Source organism: Arachis duranensis, chromosome 3 (genome assembly GCF_000817695.3).
Source record: "Arachis duranensis cultivar V14167 chromosome 3, aradu.V14167.gnm2.J7QH, whole genome shotgun sequence".
Classification (NCBI taxonomy): domain Eukaryota; kingdom Viridiplantae; phylum Streptophyta; class Magnoliopsida; order Fabales; family Fabaceae; genus Arachis; species Arachis duranensis.
In genome coordinates, this window is record NC_029774.3 from 118,430,746 (window position 1) to 118,457,328 (window position 26,583).

Consider the following 26,583-nt stretch of genomic DNA (forward strand, 5'->3'; position numbering starts at 1 on the left):
GCTGTTGACTATAGGTTCAGAAGAATTTGAGGATCCAAGACTATATAGATCTGTTGTTAAAAGTCTTCATTATCTCACAATAACCAGACCAAACGTTTACTTCGTTGTGAGCAAGTTTAGCTAGTTTATGCACATTGGAAAGCTCTAAAGAGAGTTCCTCGGTATCTTCAAGGCACTAAGCAACAAGGGTTACTCTTTCATAAGAATACAGACTTCAGATTGTATAGTCTTGCTGATGCTGATAGGGCATTAGATCTTGAAGACCGGAGGTCAGTCACTGGGTTTTGTATTTTTTTTTTAGGATCTAATTTTGTGTCTTGGTGTTGTAGGAAGCAAATCACTGTCAATAGGAATTCGATAGAGGCTAAATTTCAAAGTCTTGCAGCGTGTGTAGCAGAGACAGTTTGGATTAAGAACTTGTTTGCTCAAGTTGAAAGTTCAACTTCAGACATTTCTAACTATTTTCTGTGACAACTTAAGCACTATAATGCTTGCTTCCAATCCAGTGTTACATGACAAAACTAAGCACTTCCAACTTGATATACAGTTTGTTTGAGACAAGATCAAAAACAATGAATTACATGTGGTCCATATCTCAAGGCAAGAGCAGATTATTGATATATTGACTAAATCCTTGTCAACAACAACCTTTGATAAATTCAAGTACAAACTTAGAGTGGTCCCAAGACCAATCATAAGTTTGAGGGAGATGTAAAAGATGTAGTGGACATTAACACAAATTTGAATAATAATGCTAGTACAGGTCAAGAAAAGTAAAACTCTGTTAGAGTATTTGTATGAGTCATAGTATAAATAGAAAATCGTTGTTTTTAAAATGAGGAGGTGTAATGTATTTTTTTCATAATCTCTCAATTTTACTTTACTGTATTGTCTTCTTTACTAAGTTGCCCTAAGTTCTTTTTTAGTTTTTTCTATCTAGCTTGTATACATCATCATCATATATATTCCTGTTTTCTATTCATCTTTCTTCTTGAAAATTACATGCTTCAATTCTCTTGAGAATCATTACTTAAAAATAAACAACCACACTATGTTTACACAAAAAATTAACCACAAAATTAACTATATATATATAGTACACATTAACATTAAATGAATTTTAATTTATCCTCCTAATTATCCTTCTAATATTTAAAAAATTAAAAATTCAAATATATATTACTTTTTAATATTAAAAAATAAAAAATCAAAACTTTATTTATTTAGCAATTAGAAAGATAATTATGAAAATGGATTAAGACTTTCAATCATTTTTTTTATAATTTACCCATTAAAAAAAAACTTTAGCTCTAATCCTATTATTGTATAGCAATAAAATTTTTTTCTGAATGATATTGTTACTTCCAAATCTCATATTATAAAATTCTCTTTGTGTAATTTTTTAAAATTATTTTCTGATTTTCATTATTTTTATTTTTCATAATGATGAAAAGATTTTCATTGTCAAAATAATTTATTAATAATATAAAACAGAATATAGTATTAGCAATTAGAGGATTGCAATATATTATTTTTTAAACTTTATTCTATTTAGCTTTGAATGACATATTGCCATAATATATACTACAGTATTACACCACAAAATTTAGGATTCTGTAAGGCATTTACAAAAACAATGACGTTATATATAAAAATAAAGAATATTCATTAAATAAGTTATTTGTATAAATATATATCAAAATATAAAATATATATTAAAAATAAATTAAATATTATATATTTATACACAAATATATAATATTAATTCAGTGACTAATTTTTCTTTAGCACATAATATTTTTATTAAACAAATTAGTTTTCATTCTTTTGATATATACTCCTATTCTTTTTCATTTTTCAAAGCATGCATACTAATAACTTTATCTTGAGATTGAAAAATAATTCCCACCCAGTGTAGTGGGGCTTCTGACAAACCCACCATAAAAAAGGCTTATTATAATATTATATTTTAATATTTTTTAAGTTAATTAAATAATTTTTTTCTCCTCCAACGTTCAGCACTTCAACATATAGGAACTAGAAGTTCATAAATTAGGTGAAACATCTCTTCAATTTTTGTTTACGATATACTATGCATAAATCATAATGTTGAATTATTGCGAGGATGTGACAGCAGTTGATTATCATGAATTAATTAGAAAAGTTAATTACGTATATATTCACTTACAAAACTAGTAATGAAACACGTTTTGATGGGATCTAATAATCTATACAACTAACTTGTGCAGTTAAAGTGTATATAGCTGACGCGGCCAAAACATATATTGATCATCATCATGTTCAATGTACGGACTAGTAACTGCAATTTCAAGCTTCCAAAGTTAATCAATTATTTAGGAGATGATGATCATGATGAGAATAACTTGAGATGGACGATGAAGAGTTCTTTTCTCCGCCAGCTGCTTCGTTATTTATATTAACATAACGTTGCTTATACCCTTAATTCCTTTATTTTAATTAGAGGTGTGGGAGAAAATACGAAGGCTTCAAATCTTTAAAACTTTGAGTAATATAATAAAAAATAGGTTTCAAATCTTTGATGTGACGATAAATGATTCATAACAACTCATTGAAAAATGATGATGGCCAAATAAGTAAAATATATGTAATTAGTGACGAATTCAAAAATTTTATAAGAGGGACAAATTAAATACAAAATAAATTAAAATATAATATAACAAAAATTAACAAAATATGATTTATAGCATATATATCAACGAAATAATTATATTATATAAAAGTCAATATTCAGCTACAGTAATTTTTTAATTATTTATATATTTATACGCTTTTATTATTTTTAAAATCTATTTATTAATTGCTATTGATATATTATAATATATATTATAATTTATATATATTAAATTACTAACATGTAAATTTTTTTAATGTATTAATATACTAAAATATATTTAATCTATAATATATATATTAATTATATAATAATAATAATAAACTAATAGTATTAATTTTTTTAAAAGGGGGGCACCTTATGCCCCCGTAAATCCGCCAGTATTCACAATCTTTGCATTCGATATTATTTACTTTCAAAATTATGAATAAACTAATTAATCGAATTACGTGACCAAATAAATATTCGGTTTTCACCTAAAACTCTTCAGTGTCTCTAAAATTAAAAAGTTTCATCGAACAACAGATGAGATTATTCTATCCATTTAACACTTAATCAGTAGTAATATTGATGTGACTTGATTGTTATTCGAAAATGAAGATGCTATGCAAAGTCTCGGTTTTGCTCTTGTTCTTGGCCACACTGACTTGCTACTGCAACGCCTTGCCCCTCTCAACCCACAAGCGATGGATCATCGACGACGCAACGGGGAAGCGCGTGAAGCTCACGTGCGCCCATTGGGTTGCACATGCAAAGCCAATGGTGGCGGAGGGTTTGGACCAGTTACCCTTAAACGACATCGTTAAGCAGTTTCCTGAACGGGGATTCAACTGCGTTCGTCTCTCCTATGCCACTTACATGTTCACTCGCTACGCCAACGTCTCCATTGGCGAGACCTTGAGGAGTCTGGACATACCGGAGAGGGTGGCAGCGATAGAGAAGCACAACCCTTGGGTGCTGAACATGACGCACCTTCAGGCTTATGATGCTGTGGTTGATGCCTTGGATAAACAAGGGGTCATGATGCTCATTGATAACCATGTTAGCATGCCTAAATGGTGCTGTGATCGTCAAGATCAGAATGGCTTCTTCAATGACAGGCACTTTCAACCTCAGGAATGGCTTCAAGGTTTGGCTTTTGTAGCCCGCCATTTCAAGCCAAAACGCCATGTGAGTTGTCATATTCAGTGGGAACAACAACATTTATTTTCATGGATTAATTTTGCTAACAGATTATTCACGTTTGGAAGATAAAAATCGGCATAAAGTTATCTTATTTTATGTTCATTAATTATCTTTAAAAACAATAAGTATATAATTTTAAATGTTATATACATAAAATTATAATTAAATTAATATTTTTACCTGTAATAATATTAAGGGAATATAAATTTTTTAAAATTATAATCCACTTTGTTCTGACAATATAGATTATGCATAGTACAAAAAATTTATAAAATTAAATTATTTTTATGAAAAATCAGTAGGTTGATAAAAGTCTTTGACTAAAAAGAGCAAGGTATCTATAGATAGAAAATCAAATAATAAGATTTTTAGTTATTATTTTTTATGAAAAAGTCTAATTTTTAAAATTTAACATTTTGATATCTAAAATTTAAAACAATTTAACGTGTATATTTTTATATTTAATTAGGTGTTTATTGTTAAGTCTGTTGCACAAATATAAATAATTAATTTTTATACTTGTTATTTAAAAATAATAATTTTTCTCTTTATGTATATAAAAATATAATTAGATATTAGTATAAAAAAATTATACTAATAGTTATAAAATTAACTCAAAAATAATATTTTTTCTATATATATAAAAATATAATTAGATATTAGCATAAAAAAATTATATTAATAGTTATAAAATTAACTCAAATTTATAATTTTTTTAAAATAATTGAATCTTGATTCTAACTTTTAATTATAACATTAGTATTCTCTCCAAATTATATGTAATAAATTTCTTAAAGAAGAGAATGAAAATATAAATTAAAAAGATAAGCGGTGAAACTTAAAACTAAATAAAAAACAAAAAAATTATGTATATAATAGCAATAATAATAATATTTTTATTTAAATTATATTATTTTGTTAATTTTATTTTCTCTAGAAGAGAAATATAGAAAAAATAGAAAATGAGAGAAAAGAGAAAAAAAAGATAAAGATGAAGAATGAGAGTGAGAGCGAGAGTTTATTAATTTTGGAAGAAAAAATTATTTTAATTGTAAAAAAATATCGAATGACATATTTTGATTTGTCAAATTACTAATATAAAATATAAATTATATATAGAGTAAAAATAGTAGAGAGAAATAGAAAAATGAAAAGAGGTAGATGAGAGAATTTTAAAAGAGAGTTTATTAATTTAAAAAATATATTTTTTCTGTCTCAATTTTAATAAGGGAGTGTTATGTAACACATTTGATTAATAAATTAGATAGTAATATATGATACATAATATAGGTATATTTCAATTTCAATTTTAATATTTCAATTGTAATTTTAATGTAATTAAAGAATGTTATGTTACACATTTTGATTGTCAAAATAGTAATTAGTCATTGATAATGTAATAAAAAAATAGATAGAGTGGTTGAAGGAATGAGATAAATACAGAAAGGAAGAGGAAGGAGAGGAGAACTCTTTAATTTTGGAGGGAAAAATTTGATTTCAATTGCAATGAGAAAATGATATGTGGCATATTTTGATTGTAAAATTAGTAAGGAGGAGGGAAGAATTCTTTAAATTTGGAGGAAAATATTTGATTTCAATTTCAACGAGAGAATGGTATGTGACACATTTTGATTGTAAAATTAGTAAGGAGGAGAGAAGAATTTTTTAATTTTGGAGAGAAAAATTTGATTCTAATTGCAATGAAAAAATGATATGTAGCATATTTTTATTGTAAAAATTAGAGATATATAATAGATAATAGATTATTCTCTTTTTAACATTATTGTTAATATATATATTATGTTAATGACATTTTGAAATAACGGAATGTTACATGGGCAATGTATTAATAAGAAGTGAAAGAAAAATTGTGTTTTTCATATCATAAAATATTCAAAAGTAGATTATTTTATACTTTTAAGTTTTAATTTTTAAATTTTTTTAGTTCATTAACAGAATCATATTTATATGATATAATTCAGTTGTTATATATTATTCACATTACATATATATAAGATATCGTGATGTGGAATAGTATCTCGGATTCATACATAGTGCACACAAATTCAACGAACTCTATTCACTTTATAAATATAATACTCAAAACTTTATATTATAAAATTTTATTTGAATCTTTTTTCCAAACCACGCAGATATAGGTATGTCAAAGATCACACTCCTTGAACTAGCTAATCGTTTTTTACTCAAGTATCTTTTTCTTAATTTTGTTGCATTAGGTTGTGGCTATGGACTTGAGAAATGAGCTTAGAGGTTCACGTGAAAGTTCAAAGGATTGGTATAAGTACGTGAGGCAAGGAGCAAGAACCATTCACCAACACAACCCTAATCTCTTAGTTGTAATCTCAGGCTTAGACTTCGACAAAGACTTCACGTTCTTGAAGAACAAGCCCCTTGACCTAAACTTCACCAAGAAGATAGTTTACGAGGCGCACTTGTACTCTTTTACCGGCGACACAGGCAGTTGGAGCCTACAACCGGTGAATCGGGTTTGCGCCTCTGTCCTGGAGTCGGTGCAAAATCTATGGGGATTTTTGATAGGCGGAAGCAACCCAGCACCAATGTTTGTGAGCGAATTCGGTTATGACATGACGGGTGAAAATGATGCGGACAACAAATACATCGTGTGCTTCAAGTCTTACCTTGCAGCGATGGACATGGATTGGAGCTTGTGGTCTTTTGGAGGAAGCTATTATTATCGACAAGGGAATGTTGGTGCTGATGAGAGCTATGCTGTTTTGACCCATGATTGGACACGTTATAGAGACCCTAAATTCCCACACAAGTTTCAACTTCTTCAAGCTCTACTCCAAGGTACATACCCTAATCATCTACTTCATCTAATCATCTAATCCAGAAGTATAGTGCTAATTAATGTGATATTCCGATGCAGATCCAACTTCTAACCTTTCAAAGTCCCAGATCCTGTTCCATCCTTTGAGCGGTAACTGCACGCACGTGAGCCGCAAGAAGGAACTTGAATTTGGTGACTGCAAGAACCATGTTCGGTGGAGTTTCGAAGGAGATAATAATGGAGCTCCAATCAGAAAGATGGACTCTCCTCTGTGTCTAAAGGCAACTGGTGAAGGCCTTCCTCCAACACTCTCAAAGGATTGCTTGTCACCAAAGAGTTCTTGGAGATTTGTTTCGGTGACGGGTCTTCATTTGGCCACCAAAAATAAGAATGGGGACCTTTTGTGCTTGGACACTCATTCTCATTCTTCTAAGTTAGTCACCAAAAAATGCATCTGCGTTGATGACGATGATTCTGCTTGTTTGGATAATCCCCAAAGCCAGTGGTTCCAGCTTCTTACAACCAACGTCTAGTTAAATTAAAGGGAAAAAGATATATAGCTTCTTTACTTTTTAAATTTTTGACAAATATATTCCTGACAAAATTTAAATACAAAAAAGTCCTTGACTTTAATAAACGGAGGACAATTTAGTCCTTCCGTCTATTTTTCTTTTCATACATCAAATGGAACTGGCTGACGTGGTTAAAACGGTGTTCAGGTATCCGTTACGGTGCCACGCTGGAAGGGAAATAAAGTTCGAAGGACAAATAAGTCCTTAACGTCATTTTACAAATAAAATTCGAAGGACAAATAGGTCCTTAAGATTTTTTTTCAAAATTAATAAACTCTTTTCCTAAATTCTCTCATCTATCTTCTTCCCCTCTCTCCATTTTTATATTTCTCTCTATTATTTTTACTCTATATATAATTATATTTTATATTAGTAATTTGACAAATCAAAATATGTCATTTGATATTTTTTACAATTAAAACATTTTAAATGTAAAAAGTATACACATTAAATTATTTTAAATTTTAGATAACGAATGTTAAAATTAATTATTAATAAAAAATTAGACTTTTCATATAAAAATAATAACTAAAAATCTTATTATTTAATCTTTTATCTACGGATATCTTGGTCTTCTTAGTCAGAAACTTTTGTCAACTTACAATTTTTTTGTAAAAGTAGTTTGATTTTATAAATCTTTTGTGTCATGCATAATTTATACTGTTAGAACAAAGTGAATTATAATTTTTTTAAAAAAATTATTCTCGTAATGTTATTATGGATAAAAATACTAGTTCTAATATAATACACAAATGTACTAATGCTAACTTAATACATGAATGATGCACAAATGATCTAATGTTAATTTGATGCATAAATGAACTGATGCTAACTAATGCCACTGGTACGATGAAAACTGAACTAATGCAATTTAACAAATTTTAATATAATACACAAATGCACTAAAACTGAACTAATGCAATTCAAGAAAAAAAATAGAAACAGAAAAAGCCCAATTTCTGCAATTTTAATACAAATAATTTTAAATTGCAGAGTACAATAAGTTAACTAGATTTTAAAATACAAGCATAATTTTATAAACTAAATTCTCATAATAGAAATATAATAGAAGCATAATGGAAAAAAAATTCTCAAGGACCTATTTGTCCTTCAAACTTTATTTGCAAAATGACGTCAAGGACTTATTTGTCCTTTGAACTTTATTTCCCTTCCAGCGTGGCACCGTAACGGACACCTGGACACCGTTTCAGCCACGTCAGCCAGTTCCGTTTGGTGTATGAGAGACAAATAGACGGAATGACTAAATTGTCCTCCGTTTGTTAAAGTCAGGGACTTTTTTGTATTTAAATTTTGTCAGGGATGTATTTGTCAAAAATTTAAAAAGTCAGGAACCTATCTGTCTTTTTCCCTAAATTAAATACTTTAGGATTAGTATTAGTTCTTATTGTTAATGGCACCTACCCGATGCCGTATTAGTATTATCGAAATAATAAATCTAGGTGATTACTACGGTAAGATTATTAATTTATACGTATCGATATGGTATAAAAAAATAGACAAATAAAAATTTGCCATGTGAATTTTACTTATTTTTGTCAGCATTTATTTTTTATTTAATTTTTAAAAATATTAAATAATTATATTTATAAAAATATTTTCATATATAATTATATAAAATAAATATATTTTTATAATTAATTTTATTAAATGATTAAATAATCTTTTTTATTTATGTGATAAGAATATTCATTTTTAATAATAATTTAAATTAAAATTAAATCAATAAATTATTTAAAAAAAACAAAATTAATTAATCAAAAATATCATATGTACTTACTGTTCTTCTTCTCATTATCAAAAGTGCCTCAAAAATGATGAACAAACTCTAATCCTAGCAAAAGTCTCAAAAGTCAAAATCAGTTTTTGTCTCCCTCTCCCTACTCGCCACGCCCTTCTTTGTTGCTTCCCTAGTCCAGTCTCCACTGCGTGCTCTTCTACCTCGCACTGTCCTACCTTTGTCACCATGCCTCACGCTCCTGTCGCCGTCCTGCCTCGCACTGTCGCTTAGTCTGTGAATGTTGTATCACACGATGCTTCTGCGGCCTATGGGTGTTGCCGATTGGAAGTTGCTAGCGTCGCCGTTGCTGCTGCTATCTTCACTACTGTGGTGCTGCCGGTTTAAGTAAGCCACAAACCTCCTCTTCTCCCCTTTGATAGTCCCTTCCTACCTCAGTTCAATACTTTAGTTGAATGTTCAAATTTTAATCAGTTATATTCCTATTTTTTGTTATGGATATGATTATGAATTTATAATTCTACTGGATTGACTTTTATATATAATTAAAACATGATTCATTCCCATGTTATTTACTATATACCTCGTTAATGGTTAAAGCAAAAGGAAGCGCTCTCAAAAAAGAATGGACCACATCATCTTACCATAATAATCAATTCACAAACTGTTATTGAGCAAATCAACTTTAATTTTTGAAGTTATAAACCAACTGAAGATTTATATATTTATATATAAAAAATAGATAAGAGTATATTAATATAATAAATTACAGGGAGACTTGTATATTAGTATAATGTTAAACTAAACTCAGTTAAATTTTATTTGAAGTCTTTTAGTTGAATTTTCCTCTATTCTATTTTGTTCTGAATCTTCTCGAATGAACTATTTATTTTTTCTTGTTTAATTTTGTTTTAAATTTGCTGTTGTTCAATTGATATCCATAGGCACATGTACCTACTGAAATCTGTTCCAAGTGTTGCTAGTAGTTGCACTTTATTTATTTGTGTTTATGGTGTAGTTGTTTTCTTATAACTAGTAGAACTAAGGTCTTCTAGTAATAGAAATTCATTGTAAAATAAGACATGCATTAACTTCCTTCCCAAATAATATCCATTTCTCCATTTTTCGTGTAATTTTGATTCCATAGCCTTTTTATAATAGATTAAAGTTTGAACATTCAACTAAAATATTGAACAGAGATAGGAAGGGAATATCAGAGGAGAGAAGAGGAGGTTTGTGGCTTACTTAAACCGGCGGTGCCACAGCAGCAACAGCGACACTAGCAACTTCCAATTGGCAACACCCACAGGCTGCAGAAGCATCGTGCGATACAACACCCACAGACTAAGCGACAGTGCGAGGCAGGGCGACGACAGCAGCGTGAGGTATGGTGGCAAAGGTGGGACAGTGCGAGGCAGGGGAGCACGCAGTGGAGACTGGACTAGGGAAGCAACAAGGAAGGGTGTGGCGAGTAGAGAGAGGGAGACAAGAACTGGTTTTGACTTTTGAGACTTTTGCTAGGATTAGGGTTTGTTCATCATTTTTGGGACACTTTTGATTATGAGAAGAAGAAGAACAGCAAGCACATATGATGTTTTTTATTAATTGATTTTGTTTTTCTTTTTATTTTTTTGAAATGATTTGTTGATTTAATTGTAATTTAAATTATTATTAAAAATGGGTATATAAGGATATTTTTGTAAATATAATTATTTAATATTTTTTAAAAATTAAATAAAAAATAAATGCCGACGAAAATAAGTAAAATCCACATGGCAAATTTTTATTTGTCTATTTTTTATATCGTACCGATACGTATAAATTAGTAATCGTATTATAGCAATTACCATAAATTCTATCTATTCTCTGTCTCTATATCTCGATTTCTTAGTTTAATATGAGACGTGATTCAAACCAAGTGGATGATCTCGAACTAAACTGATTTAATAAGATGAGTCATGAACTACTCCTTTGTCATCGTATTATATCCATGACTTCATTAGATCTTGGAATATCATCTTTGGATCTACCTACTTGACCAGGCCAAAATATGAGTTCTACTTATTCTAAGGACTCAGGGACTGAAAGTAAGGTGATCGATCAAACACAGAAAGAACAAACAATCAACCACTACCATTATGGTAATCAAGAAAATCATCCTCTTATGGCTGCAAATTCGAGATACTTCCTTAGCTTGGCCCAGCCTTTATGTATACTTTCCAGAGCTTTTAATGCAATATGCACCATTCCTATTAAGTAAATACATAACAGATCATTCTAGAGCTTTTAATGAACAATGAAGAATATGCTCAAGTGAATTGTGGATCTTCGGAATGATTATAATACGTATACACCAAAATCAACTATCAGTATAAAATATATGTTAAAATACAAATATATATTAAAAATAACTTAAATCACACATATATTTATGGGGGATACTCCCATAAAGTTGCATAAAATGTCTTTTTGTAAAGATAATTATGTGTCGTCATATTATTGGACGTTTTAATGAACCAATTTTTTTAAATTTTTTAACTAACCAGAATAAAACCGATTTTTTATAAAACCCACCCCTTCCCCCTAACACCCACCCCACCCCCCAATTCGTGAATCACTATCTACCTGAAGGCCTGAACTCTGAACTCAAGGTCAAACTCACCCAACCAAAACCCTAAGTTCTCCCTGCAACCATAGTTGTCAGAACCGAACCGGTAATCGAACCGATCAGATTACTAGGTCACTGGTTCAACTGGTAGGTCATTGGTTGAACTAGTTAACCCGGTCCCACATAAGTAAAACATATAAAATAGCTAAAAACTTAAAAATTAACCGTTAAAAAATATATCTCCAATAACATTTTAATAAACATTAAGTCTCAAATCCTAAAAATAAGTAATACGAAAATAAACATAAAATTTGTTAGTACTATTACATAAACAACTCAATTTGACACAATGAAAATAACAATTCATGGATTATATCTAAGGAGTAATTTCAAAGTCTGGATATCTTTCTTCATCTGACAAATCTGGAGTTACATCTTGATGATTGGTTTCATTCTGATTTGTATTTTTTACAGAATTATTATTAGCTTCATCATCATCTCCATCGTCTTCCAGATTCAATTGATCTAGAATTCCAATAATGTTTCACAAATCATAATCAATAATAAGACAAAACATTTGGTTAAAGCATTACAAAATCATCCCTAACAAAAACATACCCAAGTCATCTAAAGCTGATTGAAGAGACATATTTGCAAGATCATTCCGTAAAGCATCAACTTTTTTAGGAGTTAAGAATCGTGGTGAATCTTCCATTATCCATTCTGAATGATCCTCAAATGCATCAAGACAAATTGGATCATAACTTTGCTTTCTCATTCGGTTCCTATATTATCAATTAACTTGATTATTATTATTATAACTAAAAATTTAAAATAATGCCTTCAAGAAAGAATAATAAAAAGTACATTTGTTGTTGTCTTAAATTGTAATGAACATAAACAAGATCATTAAGCTTTTGATGCTCTAACCGATTCCTTTTCTTTGAGTAAATGTGTTCAAAAATGCTCCAATTACGCTCACAACCTGAAAAACTACAAGTTTGACTCAAAATACGAATTGCTAACTTTTGCAAGCTTGGTGCTCCACATCCATAAGATTCCCACCATTGATCTTAACATAAAAAGGAAATAATATATCACAATCATAAAATCAAATTATAAACATATCATGATCATAAAAGGCTGATTTTAATAAAAAATTTACCAGGCATCACTGTGCTTCGCTCATGTATTACAGACTGTATCCCAAAGTCTCCTTCAGCATTCTTAAAGATTCTCATCTCACTTGTCAATTTAGAATTCAAATCTGCATCACCATAAGCATATCTCTCAATGACATCTAGTAAGCCAGAAGCTGTTTGCTTGTGCTTTTCAAATTCTGCAGCATTAAATAAAAAAGCTGGATTTAACTAATAACCAGCAGCATGAAGGTTTAAGTTGTGAATCCCAACGTGAATCTAAAATCTTAAAATATGGATCAACAACCCTCTTTCTTTTTTGAAACCTTTTCACCATATCTTCCCTAGCCTTATAAATAACTTGATAAAGGAAACCCATTGCAGCACTATCTTCATCCACAATACGCAATACACGAACAAGTGGCTCAGTAAGCTTAACAATATCAGTGCATTGATTCCAAAATTTAGAATCTAAGACTTGATCCACAAACTTTTTTGCTTTGGCTTCTTTAGAGTAAGCTGAGCTTGTCCATTCTATAGATGTCACCATAGCTCTCAATGCATCCTTTTGAGAGCCCAAATACTTTGCAAAGCAATGAAATTAGTGGCGAATCGAGTTGGAGCTGGACGAAGTATTTCTCATCTGCCTGTGAACTTTCTCATCAAGTACAAAGGATGGCAGTGATTATAGATATACTTCGTAATCTTTGAAGCTTGTGACACAGTTTCACTCACTTTCACTAACTTCCCAATATCCTGCATCATCAGATTAACACAATGTGCCGTACAAAGAGACCAATACAATCTAGGAAACTCCGATTCCAACAACCTTCCAGCAGCAACAAAATTTGTAGCATTATCCATCACTACATGTACAACATTCTCAGGACCAACAAATAACACAACATCCCTAAGCAACTTAAACAAAGCATCAGTAGTTTTTGAGATATAAGATGCATCAACTGACTTTAGGAAAACAGTTCCTTTAGGGCAATAAACCAAGAAATTAATTAAAGTACGCCTACAACAATCAATCCATCCATCAGCCATGATAGTACATCTAGTTTGTTTCCAAATCACACGATAATCTTCAATCATCTTCTTTACATCTTCAACCAATTTACTCAATAAATATCCACGAACTCTTCCGTAATTTGGCCCTTTATACCTTGCACCCATGTTTGCAATAGCATCGATCATCGGGTGATAATAAGTTGAATTAACCGCATTGAATGGCACAAAGACATCCATCATCCATCTTGCAATAGCAATATCACACTTCTCCACAATTTCTTTGCTTTGAAGAACACTTTTGAGAGTTGGTTGAGCTCCAGGTGTTGCTGCCGGTGGAAAAAAAGGATTGTAATCCCTTGATTTGTTTTCCAACTCCCTGTCTAGAGCTAGGTGCTGGAATTCTTGATGTTTGTTGTTGTCGCATCTCTACATTCAATCCTCATCAAATTCCCTTTTAACTTCATCACAAGCATTATAACTTTCTGCATATTCTTCTTGAGTTTTCCTTTCCTTGGTTCGAAGATCTTCAATGTTTTGATTGAATTGGTGTCTCACCACAGCTGGCACCTTTCAACATGCCTTAATATCTCCGCCTTTTCCAACCAAATGATGCTTAACCCGGTTAATTCCTCCACCCTTAATAAGCTTTTCGCAATAAATACATAACAGAACAGTTTTTTCTTTCTCCACAACTTGTTTACAATGGCCCAATGCAGGATCAATTTTTCCTCTATTACTATTTTTTTGGGTTCCAATTGTTGGATCAGGAGTTGATCCTTGTTCTTGAGAAGTTGTTGTTTCTGATGGTGTATTTGATGAAGCTATCCTAAATTCCTAATCAACTAGGACTAAATGACTAATCAACAACCAACAATCTAACAACAATGGATAATCAATAAATTGAACAAAACTCAAACATAAATCAACAATCAAGAGAGATCAAAATCAAACAGAAATCAACATAGATAATCAACAAATATCACAACAATATGTTACAAAAAACTAAACAATCAACACTCTAAATTCTAATAGAAATCAACATACATAATCAATCATTAATCAATTAATTCTAACTAAAACTAAAGTACTAAATTATTGAAAATTTAAAATCTTGAATAACTTTAAAAAAACTTAAAAATACATACCTGGAGGGAAAAGCAGAGAAGAGGGACTGAGGGAGACTGGAGGTGATGACTGACGAGCAGGAGGCGATGAGCAGTAGGCGACGAGCAGTAGCAGTAGCAGGAGGCGAATTGAATCTTCGATTGAGGTGCTTCTTAGCTGTTGTGAGTGGCGCACTGGGACGGTTGCCTCCTGCGACGACGGTGAGCCGGGTGAGGTGGCTGAACAGGTCTCTCTCACACTCTCTGTCTCAAACTCTTAGCTCTCAGGTGGTCTCTCATGGAGTCATGGCCAAAAGGTTTAGGAAGGGAAACAGGGAAAGGGAATGGAGGCAAGAGGCTCGAGCTAGGGTTTTCAGCAGCTCAATTTACTTTACTGAATTTTTTTATTTTAATCGAAACGACATCGTTTCAAGCAAATGGAAAAAAAGAGTTCGAACTGGTCCGGATTAAATGAAACCCGCTGGTTCACCAATTTTGGCCAAACCTGGCCAATTCAAACTGGGTCTTTTCGGTTCGCTTCCTTGTCCGGTCATGAAGCTCACCCAGACCGGTTATACAACCGGTTCACCGGATTTCCGGTTTGATCGGGCAGTTCGGTCCGGTTCCAACTTCCAACAACACTGCCTGCAATGGTTCTGCAGTAGTGCCGCCGCCGTCCGTGCTGTCGGCACCTCTGCTTCCTCTCTTGTAGCTCGGCATCCTCCTTCCCCCTGTCCCCGTCCTCCCTGGCTTCTCTCAAACTTGGAGCAACTCGCTGCTGTGTCGACACTCGCTGTTGTGTTGCCGGTCGCCGTCCATGTCTCCGTCGAAGGTTAGCGGCATTGCTTTCACTTCTTCGGTTCTTCTCATCCTTTTATGCCCTGTTGCTGATTTTTGAATGTGAAATTGTGAATGGATTAATGGAAAATCAAATAATTGATTTTGTGCTATTTCTCTTTTTTTAATTCCTGAAATTTTTGTTGAAATTTTCTTGTTGCTGCTAAAAATAGAAATCAAATCATTATTGAAATTTTTGTTTAGCTTTATTGATTTCAGGTTTAGTGTGATTAGGGATTACTTGTTACTGTTTTGAAACGATTGTTGCTGAATGCTAAAAAAAAAATCAAATCAAGTGTTGTTTGTTGCTGAGGGATAACTTTTATTGCTGAATGCTGAATACTGTTGGTAGTATTAATTTTGCGCTGTTATTAACTTTCTGGTTGTGCTGGTGTGGGTTGTGGGTTCTGGTGTGCTGTTGTGTGTTTTGTGGCTCTGCTGTGTTGATCATCTTACTCAATTGTCAATTTTCACTCTTCACTTGTATTGTGTTGATCATCTTTTTCAATTGTCAATTTTCTTTATCTGAGAAGGAAAATGGCAATCTGAACCAGCAAAAGAATTTTCGCAGCATCAGCGTGTGCTCACAATCGCAGGAACAAGAAAACTAACTCTCTTTCTGCCCTCTAGTAGCTCTTTATCTTTCTTTCTATTTCTGCACTCATTCATTGTATAGTAAGTCAACCCTTTGGATTACTGGCATAATTGAATTGGAGATTTAAGAGAGAATGTTGATTTCTTAATACTAAAAATTCACCTTTAGTTTTGATCTAATTGTTTTGTTTAATAGGAACTAATATAATCTCTTTATGGCTTTATCATTGTTGTTTTCTAAGTTATACTAGTTTCTTGTAGGAGAATTAATGCTAGCTAGTCTGGCCTTTCGTTTTGCACAAATAGCAATATGTAAATACGGCCATTTTATCAAAACTATAGTCACAATTAGGAAGTTTAATTTAATAGTATATGATGCAGATATGCCTACGATACAGATATTTGAGCAAAAACAAAGTATTTGTACATTATAGTCAGAAGAGTCTTGCGTGTGCCACTACAATTATTGTCAGAAGAGTCTTGCATGTACCAATTATTGGCTTGCCAGGCATTATAGTCAGAAGACTCTTGCGTGTGCCACTACAATGATCGTTTGGAACAAGCCCTTCCCTGAAATCATAAAATTAGAATATTATACTATAGTGGTAGAAAAGGTTATAAAAAAATTATATGACAAATTAGCAAGGTTCAGAAAACCGGACCGGTCATCAAACCGCTCTAGTCACTGGTTCACTGGTTCACTGGTCTAACCGGTTCAACCGGTGGTTCAACCGGAAAAACCGTTTAGAGTAGAATAATAAATAAATTATAAATACACTTCCTAAAATATAATTATAGTCTGATATAAATCTTAAAATATCTTCGAAATTTAAAACACAACATAAAATATCACCAACCAAATACATATGATCTTATCAAAATCCAAACTCAAAAGTTAAATAGTAATAAAAGCATATGTAAATATTAAATCCCAACATCATGGTTTATCAATCAAAATCCGCAAGAACTTGTTGCAAATCTGCTTCGGTGGGATGATCTTCACCTTCATTCCCACCCTGATCAGCAGAAGAAAGAGATGCAGCATAAAGACCACTACTAGGCAAATTGCAGTAGGTGTTATGATTTAAATAGTGAAAAGATGCTCAACTTAATTGTTATCATTATATATATGTGAAAATTTTCAGCATGCCATGATATGCACTTGAAGAAGTGAAATATATAATAAATCACTTTATTTGAAATTTCATGATATTGATTACTGCTTTGGTCATTCTTCTCGGCCACTTATATTTCATGTTGATCCCAATTCACCTTTCAGCAACATAATAATTTTACATTTTTATCAACAACATAATTCATGTTAAGCAAAAAGATGTTCTTCAATTTATAACGAAGAAGCTAAGGTATCGTTTTAGATGTTTATAAATCTCAAAGTGACTACAAATTAAATTAAGGAGCAACTAAGAAACAAAGAAATAAATTAAATCAGGATTATAGTAACAAGTGTATATATATTCAATATCAAGATAGTGCATTTTCAATATTTATAAACTTTAAAGTGATATGTTGAGTTTCATAAAAAGAAAAAGAAAAAAGCATATGTTATATGTTTGACATTAACAATTATGCAGAACAAATATGCAAAACCGAGTCAGTTTCTAGCATTAACAAAGTACAAAACATTAACAAATTTGAGCTACAAAACAAAAATTTGAGCAACACACAGAAATTGAACTACAAACACAAATTGAGCAACACACAGAAATTCTGCAGCAAACCAAGTTACCAACAAAGAGAAATTGAGCTGCAAATCAAGTTACCAAGGTTCAGAAATTGAGCTGCAAACCAAGTTACCAAGAAACTCAAACACAAATTGAACTACAAACACAAATTGAGCAACACACAGAAATTCTGCAGCAAACCAAGTTACCAACAAAGAGAAATTGAGCTGCAAATCAAGTTACCAACAATCAGAAATTGAGCTGCAAACCAAGTTACTAACAAATAGAAATTGAGCTGCAAACCAGGTTACTAACAAAGAAGTTCACAGAGGCAAAGAACACATATGAGCAGAGGAAGTCAGTTCACAGAGGCAACTTGAAGTTCACAGAGGCAAGTCGAAGTTCACAGAGGCAAAGAAGTGAAGAACAAAGATGAGCAGAGACGAGTTACTCACCGCGCGACGATGAAGACGATGGGACGGGGCAGATGAAGACGAGGCAGACGGCTGGCTACTGGGCAGGGAACCGGCGAAGAAGGAGGGTTACTTGGGCTGACGACCAGGCGACGGCGGTTGCGCTGTTGACCGGTGACCGCGGCGACGAAGGAGGGGGCGGTGGCAGGCTAGGGTTCGGGCGTGGAGGCTTCTCTCATTCTCTGTTCTCTTCTCTCACGAAGATGATCAACACACAGAATTAGGGATTCGGGGGAAGAAACGGGGGGTGCTTGGGGTCACCGGGTCAGGGTGCTCTTCGGGTCGGGTCGGGTCGGGTTAAGGGGTTCTTTTTTTATATTAGATAATGAAACGACGTCGTTTAGGCAGAACCGGCCGGTTACCGGTTCGCCAGTTCGTTGCCGGTTCTTTTCAGGACGGTTTCTGTAGGAGGACCGGACCGTTTGCATTGCCGGTTCACGGTTAAACCGGTCGAACCGGCCGGTCCGGTCCGGTTTTCAGAACATTGCAAATTAGCAATAAAATGAGAAATAAGTTAATTTTACTTACTCTGGATCCAAATTGTTTTCAAAGATGTAAGCAGCAATGGCCAATTCTTTATCAAAAATTTTTATCTCTTTAGTTAGCCGAAATAAAAGGTCCAAACACTATAAAAATAATGGCAACAAAAAATAAATTCAGTACTCATTCATTTTGATCAACACAAAGTTCGAAAAAAATGCAATTATAAAAATATAAATATTTTATAAGTTGGATTTTATCGTTTTCAGATCTAACGAAAACATGGCAAGTGTTTTAAACCGCAGTAAAAATATTTATAAGTTACTAACTAAAGCCACACTTACATCGATAATATAAATACTAAAGTTGCATTTGCATGAAATATGATTTTTTTTACCAAGTTAATTACCGAGGATGGAAAAGCACAATGTAATAACGTTAATTATTTACTCAAAGTATACACACAAAATCAACCAGATATTTTTCTCATATTAAAAATAAAAAAATTTTCATCTACTAACGTTATCCAAAAAGTTAAGTACTCACACGTGACATGTCATCCCCATCCATATTTGGATTGTAGTTATTGTAGTAAATCCATTGACACCCTGGAGAAAGCTTCTCTGCAAATTGCAATTCTTTCTGCAACTCCAAAAAATATGATAATTATTTTAGGCACTGTTACTTATTTGTCAATAATGTCCTCTCAACTGATCAGTTTTTCACGACATCAATAAATCAAATTCTCATATCAGCAATTGAAATTTAGCTCCCTAGTATTAATCAGGATTCTAATCAACCTTCCAATGTCACTAACAGGCACAATATGATGACCAGAAAAAGAAACTGGTACTCACAAGCCTAAAGCCCTCAACAGTGAAGCTCAGACCTCATATCTAGTAAAAAAGAGAGGAGAAGTTGAGGAAGAGATTGTATTTTATGACTTAACATTAATATTATAATATGTGAGAATACTAAAAAGATTTTCACCCCTAAATGGGAACAGTGGCAAATCCAATTGTTGAATGATGTTGTGTATTGTGAACTATAACATCATCTACTGTGTACTATTTTGATCAAATGCTATCTAAGTGGTATTTAATATTTGTTATTTAAAAAAAAAATAAAACCTTAACTACGGAGATCGATAATCCACGCTTTCTTCCCTTGCACCTCCAAGTACTCTTCTTCGGGATTGGCATCAAATATTTCTTTCAAATAGTCTGACAGGGGAGTAACAACTGGAGCAGTATTCGAAAGCTTTATGCATTTCAAAGTGTCCGACGACGGTGTAACAACTGGAGCAATATTCAAAAGTTTTACACAGTCACTCCTACTTTTTGGTGAGGAACCAACCGTTTTCACAATCTTTGGGAGAACTGCTGTTATCCCTTGCACAACAGCTTCGCAAATCATCATCGACAGTGCCTCGACAACACCTTTTTCAAGCTACAAGATGCCATAAAATAAGACGCCTTACTTGTATAATAAGGAAACAACACAGCAAATATAAACATCACAAAAGATAATTAAAGACATGTTAAATAGAGTATGTCAAGAAAGTAATGCATCTTCGGGTATTGTAGCCCAAAAATAGATTACCTTCTCATCCAAGGCGGAGAAGTCCATGTTTGATTCTCCCTTAGAAGTTACAGAGGCATCTAGTATGTACTACTCAAGCGAAATAAATTTTAGTATTTTTATTAGACTAAAAAAAACTACTAAACAGAGTTTACAAAAGACTAAAAATCCGATCATTTAACAAAAACAAGCGTGATTACCTTATTCATATTCTCTACTCCTCTGATCTGCGGTGATTAAAAAAGGAGTGTTAGGTTTAAACCTTCATGATAAACACTGTTATTTATAGAGATAACTAACAAAGATAACGAAAAAATCTATTTTTAATAAAGATATCTTAATAAATCAGAAAGATATTATAATTTTCCAACTAATAATCAAATTAAATCCAATTTTTTGTAAAGATATCTTAACAAATAACTAAGATATTTTATTTTTTTCATTTGATATTCATATTCAAATTTAAATTCAATCTAGTATTTTTTTATAAAGATGTCTTACAAAATAATTACGTTAATCCAGTTTACGATTTTGTAATCAAATTAAAGATCTGAAATTTAAATTCTAGTTTACCTTTTGTTGCGGGATCGAGTTGAAAGGTCGGCCGACAGATCCTTCCTCAATTCCATTGCTCTCTTCTTTCTCCTTCGATCAAAGTCCGGTCTCTCTGTCGGTGAAAAGAACTATCAAAGCTCCCTTACTTCTCCTTCTTTCTGATCCCGGGGCGTAACTACTATTTTACCGCTTAGTCTTAGCGACCTCATGGTTTTTTTCGAGCCACTGTTCCCTGAAATTGTCACAGGTGCCATCTGGGCCTGAGATGTTCTCATTTTTAATGCGTATAGCGGCTATAACCAACTTAAGATGAACCCGTGGATGCGAAAAAGAGTAAATGGCAACGATGATGATCAAATAAGTTGGGTTTTGAGAGATGTGGAAAGTGAGTGAAGGAAGAAAAAAAGAGAAATATGAAATACAGAAATGATTGAAATGAAAGATAGAAAATTAGGGTTTCTTCCCATTCAACAGACGCGTTACTAAATAAATTCTTAATTACATATTTATTTTTAAAAAAATAAAGATAATCTATTATCTTTTAGAATTAATTACTAATAAGTACACATAGGGATTGACTCGCAGTAGGATTCAAAATTTAAATCCAAAATATTTTAATTTGTTACTTTTAGAAAAGTATGAAAAGATCTCAATTCTATTACAATATATTAATTTTGTCATCATATAATTTTATAGTCAAATTCAATTGTACAAAGTTAATAACTAAAAAATAACTCACATTATGTAACAACAATATCAAAACTAAATCCTTATAATAAAAAGTGACAAATTTAAGTTATAAACATGTATAAATAATTATAATAACAGATAAGTTATAATAATAATAGTAATAATAATAATAATAATAATAATAATAATAATATATTTTATGTTTATCATAAAGTGAGTCATAGTTTATATATCCGTTCCAACGAAGATCTAGTCGCATCCTACAACTATACTGATCTTTTTTATAGTGTGGATCTTATCCGATTCAGTGACAGCGCGAATCAAATAATAGCCGCGATTGTCTTCATGAGTGCTTATGTTAGAGAACTTGAATTTCATATTTGATTTAATTTCAAAGAGAGAAAATATTAATGTAATTGATTATACGGAATATATATCTTTTTGAAAGAACCTTCATGCAACTGCTCTTAGCAAGATAGAAATGGCATAGTCTAGAACTCTTTTGTTTTCATCTTTTCTTACTTTGACTTTATATTATGTCATAAAAAATATCTTCGTTTTCTTTTAGTGCCATATTAAGTTCACATTAATAAATAAGTTCAAATTATAGTTCAAAATTTGTCCTAAAGATCATAACCTTAAATTATTGAACTGTTAACGAACCAAATTTGAATTGGGTAATGCTCTGTCTTGATTCATGTACAATTCTATAAACAAATCAAATTCATGCTGTCACTATATTAATACTGAATTAAAGTTGCATTAAATTGCTATATGATAATTTAGACTTGTTCCTGACTAAAAGTATCATCTAAATTCTTTTAACATTATAGTATTGTATCATAAGTAGCCTAAATAATAACATTAAGAAAAAAAAGTAATAAATTAAAGAAATTAATTTTCTTCTACTACTTGAATTAATAGTTGGTATAACAAATTTTTTTTCTTTCATATATTCAAAAAGTATTTTCAAAAGCCTTTTTACTTAATAAAAGTATTTTATAATATACTATTAATATTTTATAAAATAATATAATATTATAACTATTTATAATATCTCAGATTTCTTATCTTTAATTTTGTATAACTAGTAACCACTTTGTGTAGGTACACAAATATATCCTTAACTTATTTTTTCGATTATTTCTTTTCTATAAACATATTATAATTGTTAATTTTCTATCGTACTCAAAAAGATAATATGAATTTACGTGATTTTTGTACATTCAGTCTGGTCAGATTATTTTCCTTAGTTGTAGTTGCAAAAATAATTCTAATGTATAAATATCTAAGGTCTAGAATTCAATACCATAGATATTATTTAAAGGGTAAAGTATATTTCTTATCCCTAAAGTTTGACAAAAGTTTCAAAAATATCCTTAAGTTTTATTTTATTTCAATTTTGTCTCAGATGTTTTCGATTTACATCAAATATACTCTCGACGGCTAAATTTTCAAAAAATTTAAGACCAATCTAACAATAATGCATAAAAATTATGCTTGATTTGTTTGTGTTGAAGGTTGTTCTTATAAAATTGTTATTGAATTGGTCTTAAATTTTTTGAAAATTAGCCGTCAGGGGGTATATTTGATGCAAATCGAAAACTTTTGGGACAAAATTGAAACAAAATAAAACTTAGGAGTATTTTTAAAACTTTTATCAAACTTCATGGACAAAAAATATACTTTACCCTTATTTAAATAACTGAATTCTAATATTAGGATTTGATTAGTTTATTCTCCAAAAAAATGTTCTAATTTAATACTAGTTATACTATACATAACATAACATATAAACGTCTTTAAAAAAAAAAGACATTTTTAGTGTCTCTATTAAAGTGGTCTCCAATTACTTCTTACTAAATAAATGCTCTAACCAACTGAGCTACAAGAACTGCTTGAAAAAATTACATTGACTATTATACTTGACTGCAGTAAATTAGACATAAAATTCCAACTTTAATTTTGTTGGCCAATTCTCTCATGGTCCAGGCTATCAGCAATATAAATATGCAAAAATAACCCATCACAGAACAATTAAATAAAATTTTAAAGCTTTTAACTAACTTAAGTGGATCTAGTTGTTAGTTCACTAATCCATTTAAACAAGTATTGGAAATTCAAATTTTGTTTGCAACAATCCATTAGTTAGCGACAAATTTCAATTTTGACAAATTAATCTTTGATTTACCAAGTTGAAAAATATGGCAAGCAACCAAAAAATTTGAGAAGTTTCTGTTCTTCTCATTACGACGTTAAACTTATGTAAAAAATAACACTTTAAAAGTAATATACATTTTATTTTTTATTTTTTTTCGGACCCTTCAATAAAAGTTCAATATAAATGTTGAGCATGCAAAACCGTGAAATATGTTACAAGAAAAGAATAATAGTTACATGAATCTTTCTCATTTTCTTAATCTTTCAAGGGACAAAGATATGCTTTTTGTATTAATCTTTAATCTTCAATTTTTTCTCTCTTTTCTCTAAAACTTGATACATATCTACTCTATTGATCCACCAGCACTGGATATGGGCGATAACTTGCAAATTAATAGAAAACTTCATAGCATGTCACTAGTCAGTAGTTCCTCAATGATTTACAATTTAGCTCTCAAAAGTTTTCCAAACCTTCACCTTCATCTCTGCCCTGAATTTAAGATTCCAAAATCATTATCACTCTCCAATATGAGGATGCTCAATCAATTCAACTAGCCATGCACTCTTAACATGTAAGGATGTTTAGGAGGCATAGGCCCTTTTTAGTTGAAATTATACATTAGTTTATCATTACCCAACAATATAAAATCTCCAATATGATCTCTGTTGTAAAAAATGGTGCCTGGTGTATTTCATCAACAATAGTTAATGAGAAATAATTGGCCACTTCTATTTAGTCACTTTCTATGTCTGTTTTATCATGTCTCAAATTATTAGGATATGCCCTATCATAATTCGTAATTTTTGCTGATTCTTGAATTGAACAGAAAGTACTTTGCCTCATCTTACCAATTAGTATTTCAATGTAATCCAACAATCCCAACCCTAAGAGACGATTTCACAGCAACTCAATGGTAGTATCGTAAGACGATATTCCTTCATCAATCATCATCTCGAAGTACTTACATGCCTCCTCTAGCTTTTCCTTTTTTTTTGCATAAACTATGAATCATGACAGACTATGTAGACACAAAAGAATAAAACTTATTGTCTCTCATGCTTTCCCAAACTTCAATCGCTTTGTCAAACCTTCCTATCCTAATCAGCAATTTCAGCACCATATTATATGTATGGCAATCAGGAAGACAGCTATCACATTCACCATTCTAGACGTCAACTTTAGAACCTTATTGACCTCACAATGGTCATAGTAGTAAGCGAGTATCGCATTGTAACTCCAAGTGTCCGGTTTTACTCCGCTCGAGTTTCAGTGAGAAAAGGGAGAGGAAGGAGACACTAGGACTATATTTTTTAAAATTTTCAGGTCAGCTTGATAAATTTTAGTGAGAGATTAAGCTTGAATTCGGGGTTGGGCAGGGATAAGGGGTTAGGGTTAGAATTTTTTTTAATAGGGACCTAATTGTATTTTTAAATTATTAGGGATTAAAATGTCTGCAGAATAAAAATTCAAGGATATATTTACTTTTTAATAAAAAAATTTAAATATAATTTGGTTTAGATTGTTTAGAACAAATCGGATCTAATAATTATAATACGAACAATAATTGGGTTTATTATTTTTGCTATAATAAACCGATTTTATTCTAATTTATTAAAAAATAGCTTATTAACCGGTTTAATAAAGATGTCCAATCATATTATGACACGTATACATATCTTTAAAAAAATAGTTTTTGTGCTTTATTAAAGTGGTCTCTTATATTTATATATAAATATATTTGTGGTTGATTTTAGTAACTAATTTTAGTGTACGAATAGCATTTTATTTTCAGAATAATTACTTGGCATAAAAAGGATAAAAATTCACATATCAAATTATATATTTATATGGTATCTTTTAATTATATTTACATAACAGTTCCCTTCTATTGAAATGGAGAATATTTCAGGGATTAAAATTTCATTTTAGAAAATGTGTATAGTAAAATAAAATATTCATAATTTATTTTTAAAAGAGTAAAAAATTATTTCTTATCATTTATACTATTAAACAAACAGGATTTTTAATTTTAATCTGCAATATATTCTGATTTATAATATTTATAGGAATATAAATTATTGAAAATATATTTTTTACTTCTAAAACAGCCATCCACAGCATGTATTAAAATTTAATTATTTATAGAAATTTATATAAATAGGTAAAAAAAATCAAAAGTCAACAACATTTTTTTTTAAAATGAATATTTATGTGTAGTTTATATATAAAATTAATAACTAAAAACTATTAAATAAATTGATATATTTAATTAAATTATTATTGAATAGTTTTTAATTACCAATTTTATGTTAAGACATTTTTTTTTGGTAATAAATGTTAAAGACATTATTAGCTGAGTTTTCACTTTTTCTAATGACATGACATCGAATTCGTTTTTGTCGCATCCAAATTAGACGTTGTACAACTCCGGAACTCTATAAAAACATAAAAAATTGGGCCTATCAACCGTCCACCGCATGTGGTATAAGTGACGCAAACCACATATTAATCGGCCTTAAGTTTCACGCCTATAATATTGGGCTTTACTTTTACGCAACCTTCGGTATCCAGTTTATAGACGACAATATTTGGCTTAAATTTATTGTATATAATGGGCTCACATTAGACTCTACCCAATCAAAATCCCAAATATTGGGCAATCACTACCATCACCTTCACACCCTTCCT

The 26,583-nt window shown here is 31.1% G+C and overlaps 2 protein-coding genes and 1 long non-coding RNA gene across 3 annotated transcripts; 1 reads left to right on the top strand and 2 right to left on the bottom strand.

The window, feature by feature from the left end:
* Positions 1–3,247: 3,247 nt before the first annotated feature.
* On the top strand, positions 3,248–7,183 carry LOC107480555 (glycosyl hydrolase 5 family protein-like). The gene is made up of 3 exons (XM_016100709.3): positions 3,248–3,823; positions 6,076–6,670; positions 6,750–7,183. The coding sequence occupies exons 1-3, from the start codon at positions 3,248–3,250 to the stop codon at positions 7,181–7,183; spliced, it is 1,605 nt and encodes a 534-aa protein (XP_015956195.1).
* Positions 7,184–11,962: 4,779 nt separating this feature from the next.
* On the bottom strand, positions 11,963–13,275 carry LOC127745586 (uncharacterized). The gene is made up of 5 exons (XM_052258456.1): positions 13,101–13,275; positions 12,752–12,925; positions 12,454–12,571; positions 12,205–12,371; positions 11,963–12,111 (listed from the first exon to the last, which is right to left on the bottom strand). Exons 1-5 carry the CDS (start codon positions 13,273–13,275, stop codon positions 11,963–11,965), a joined length of 783 nt encoding a protein of 260 aa, XP_052114416.1.
* A 3,780-nt stretch (positions 13,276–17,055) lies between these two features.
* Positions 17,056–18,632, bottom strand: LOC107480589 (uncharacterized). The gene is made up of 2 exons (XR_001590475.3): positions 18,411–18,632; positions 17,056–17,289 (listed from the first exon to the last, which is right to left on the bottom strand). It is a non-coding gene; the product is annotated as an uncharacterized LOC107480589 (long non-coding RNA).
* Positions 18,633–26,583: the final 7,951 nt, after the last annotated feature.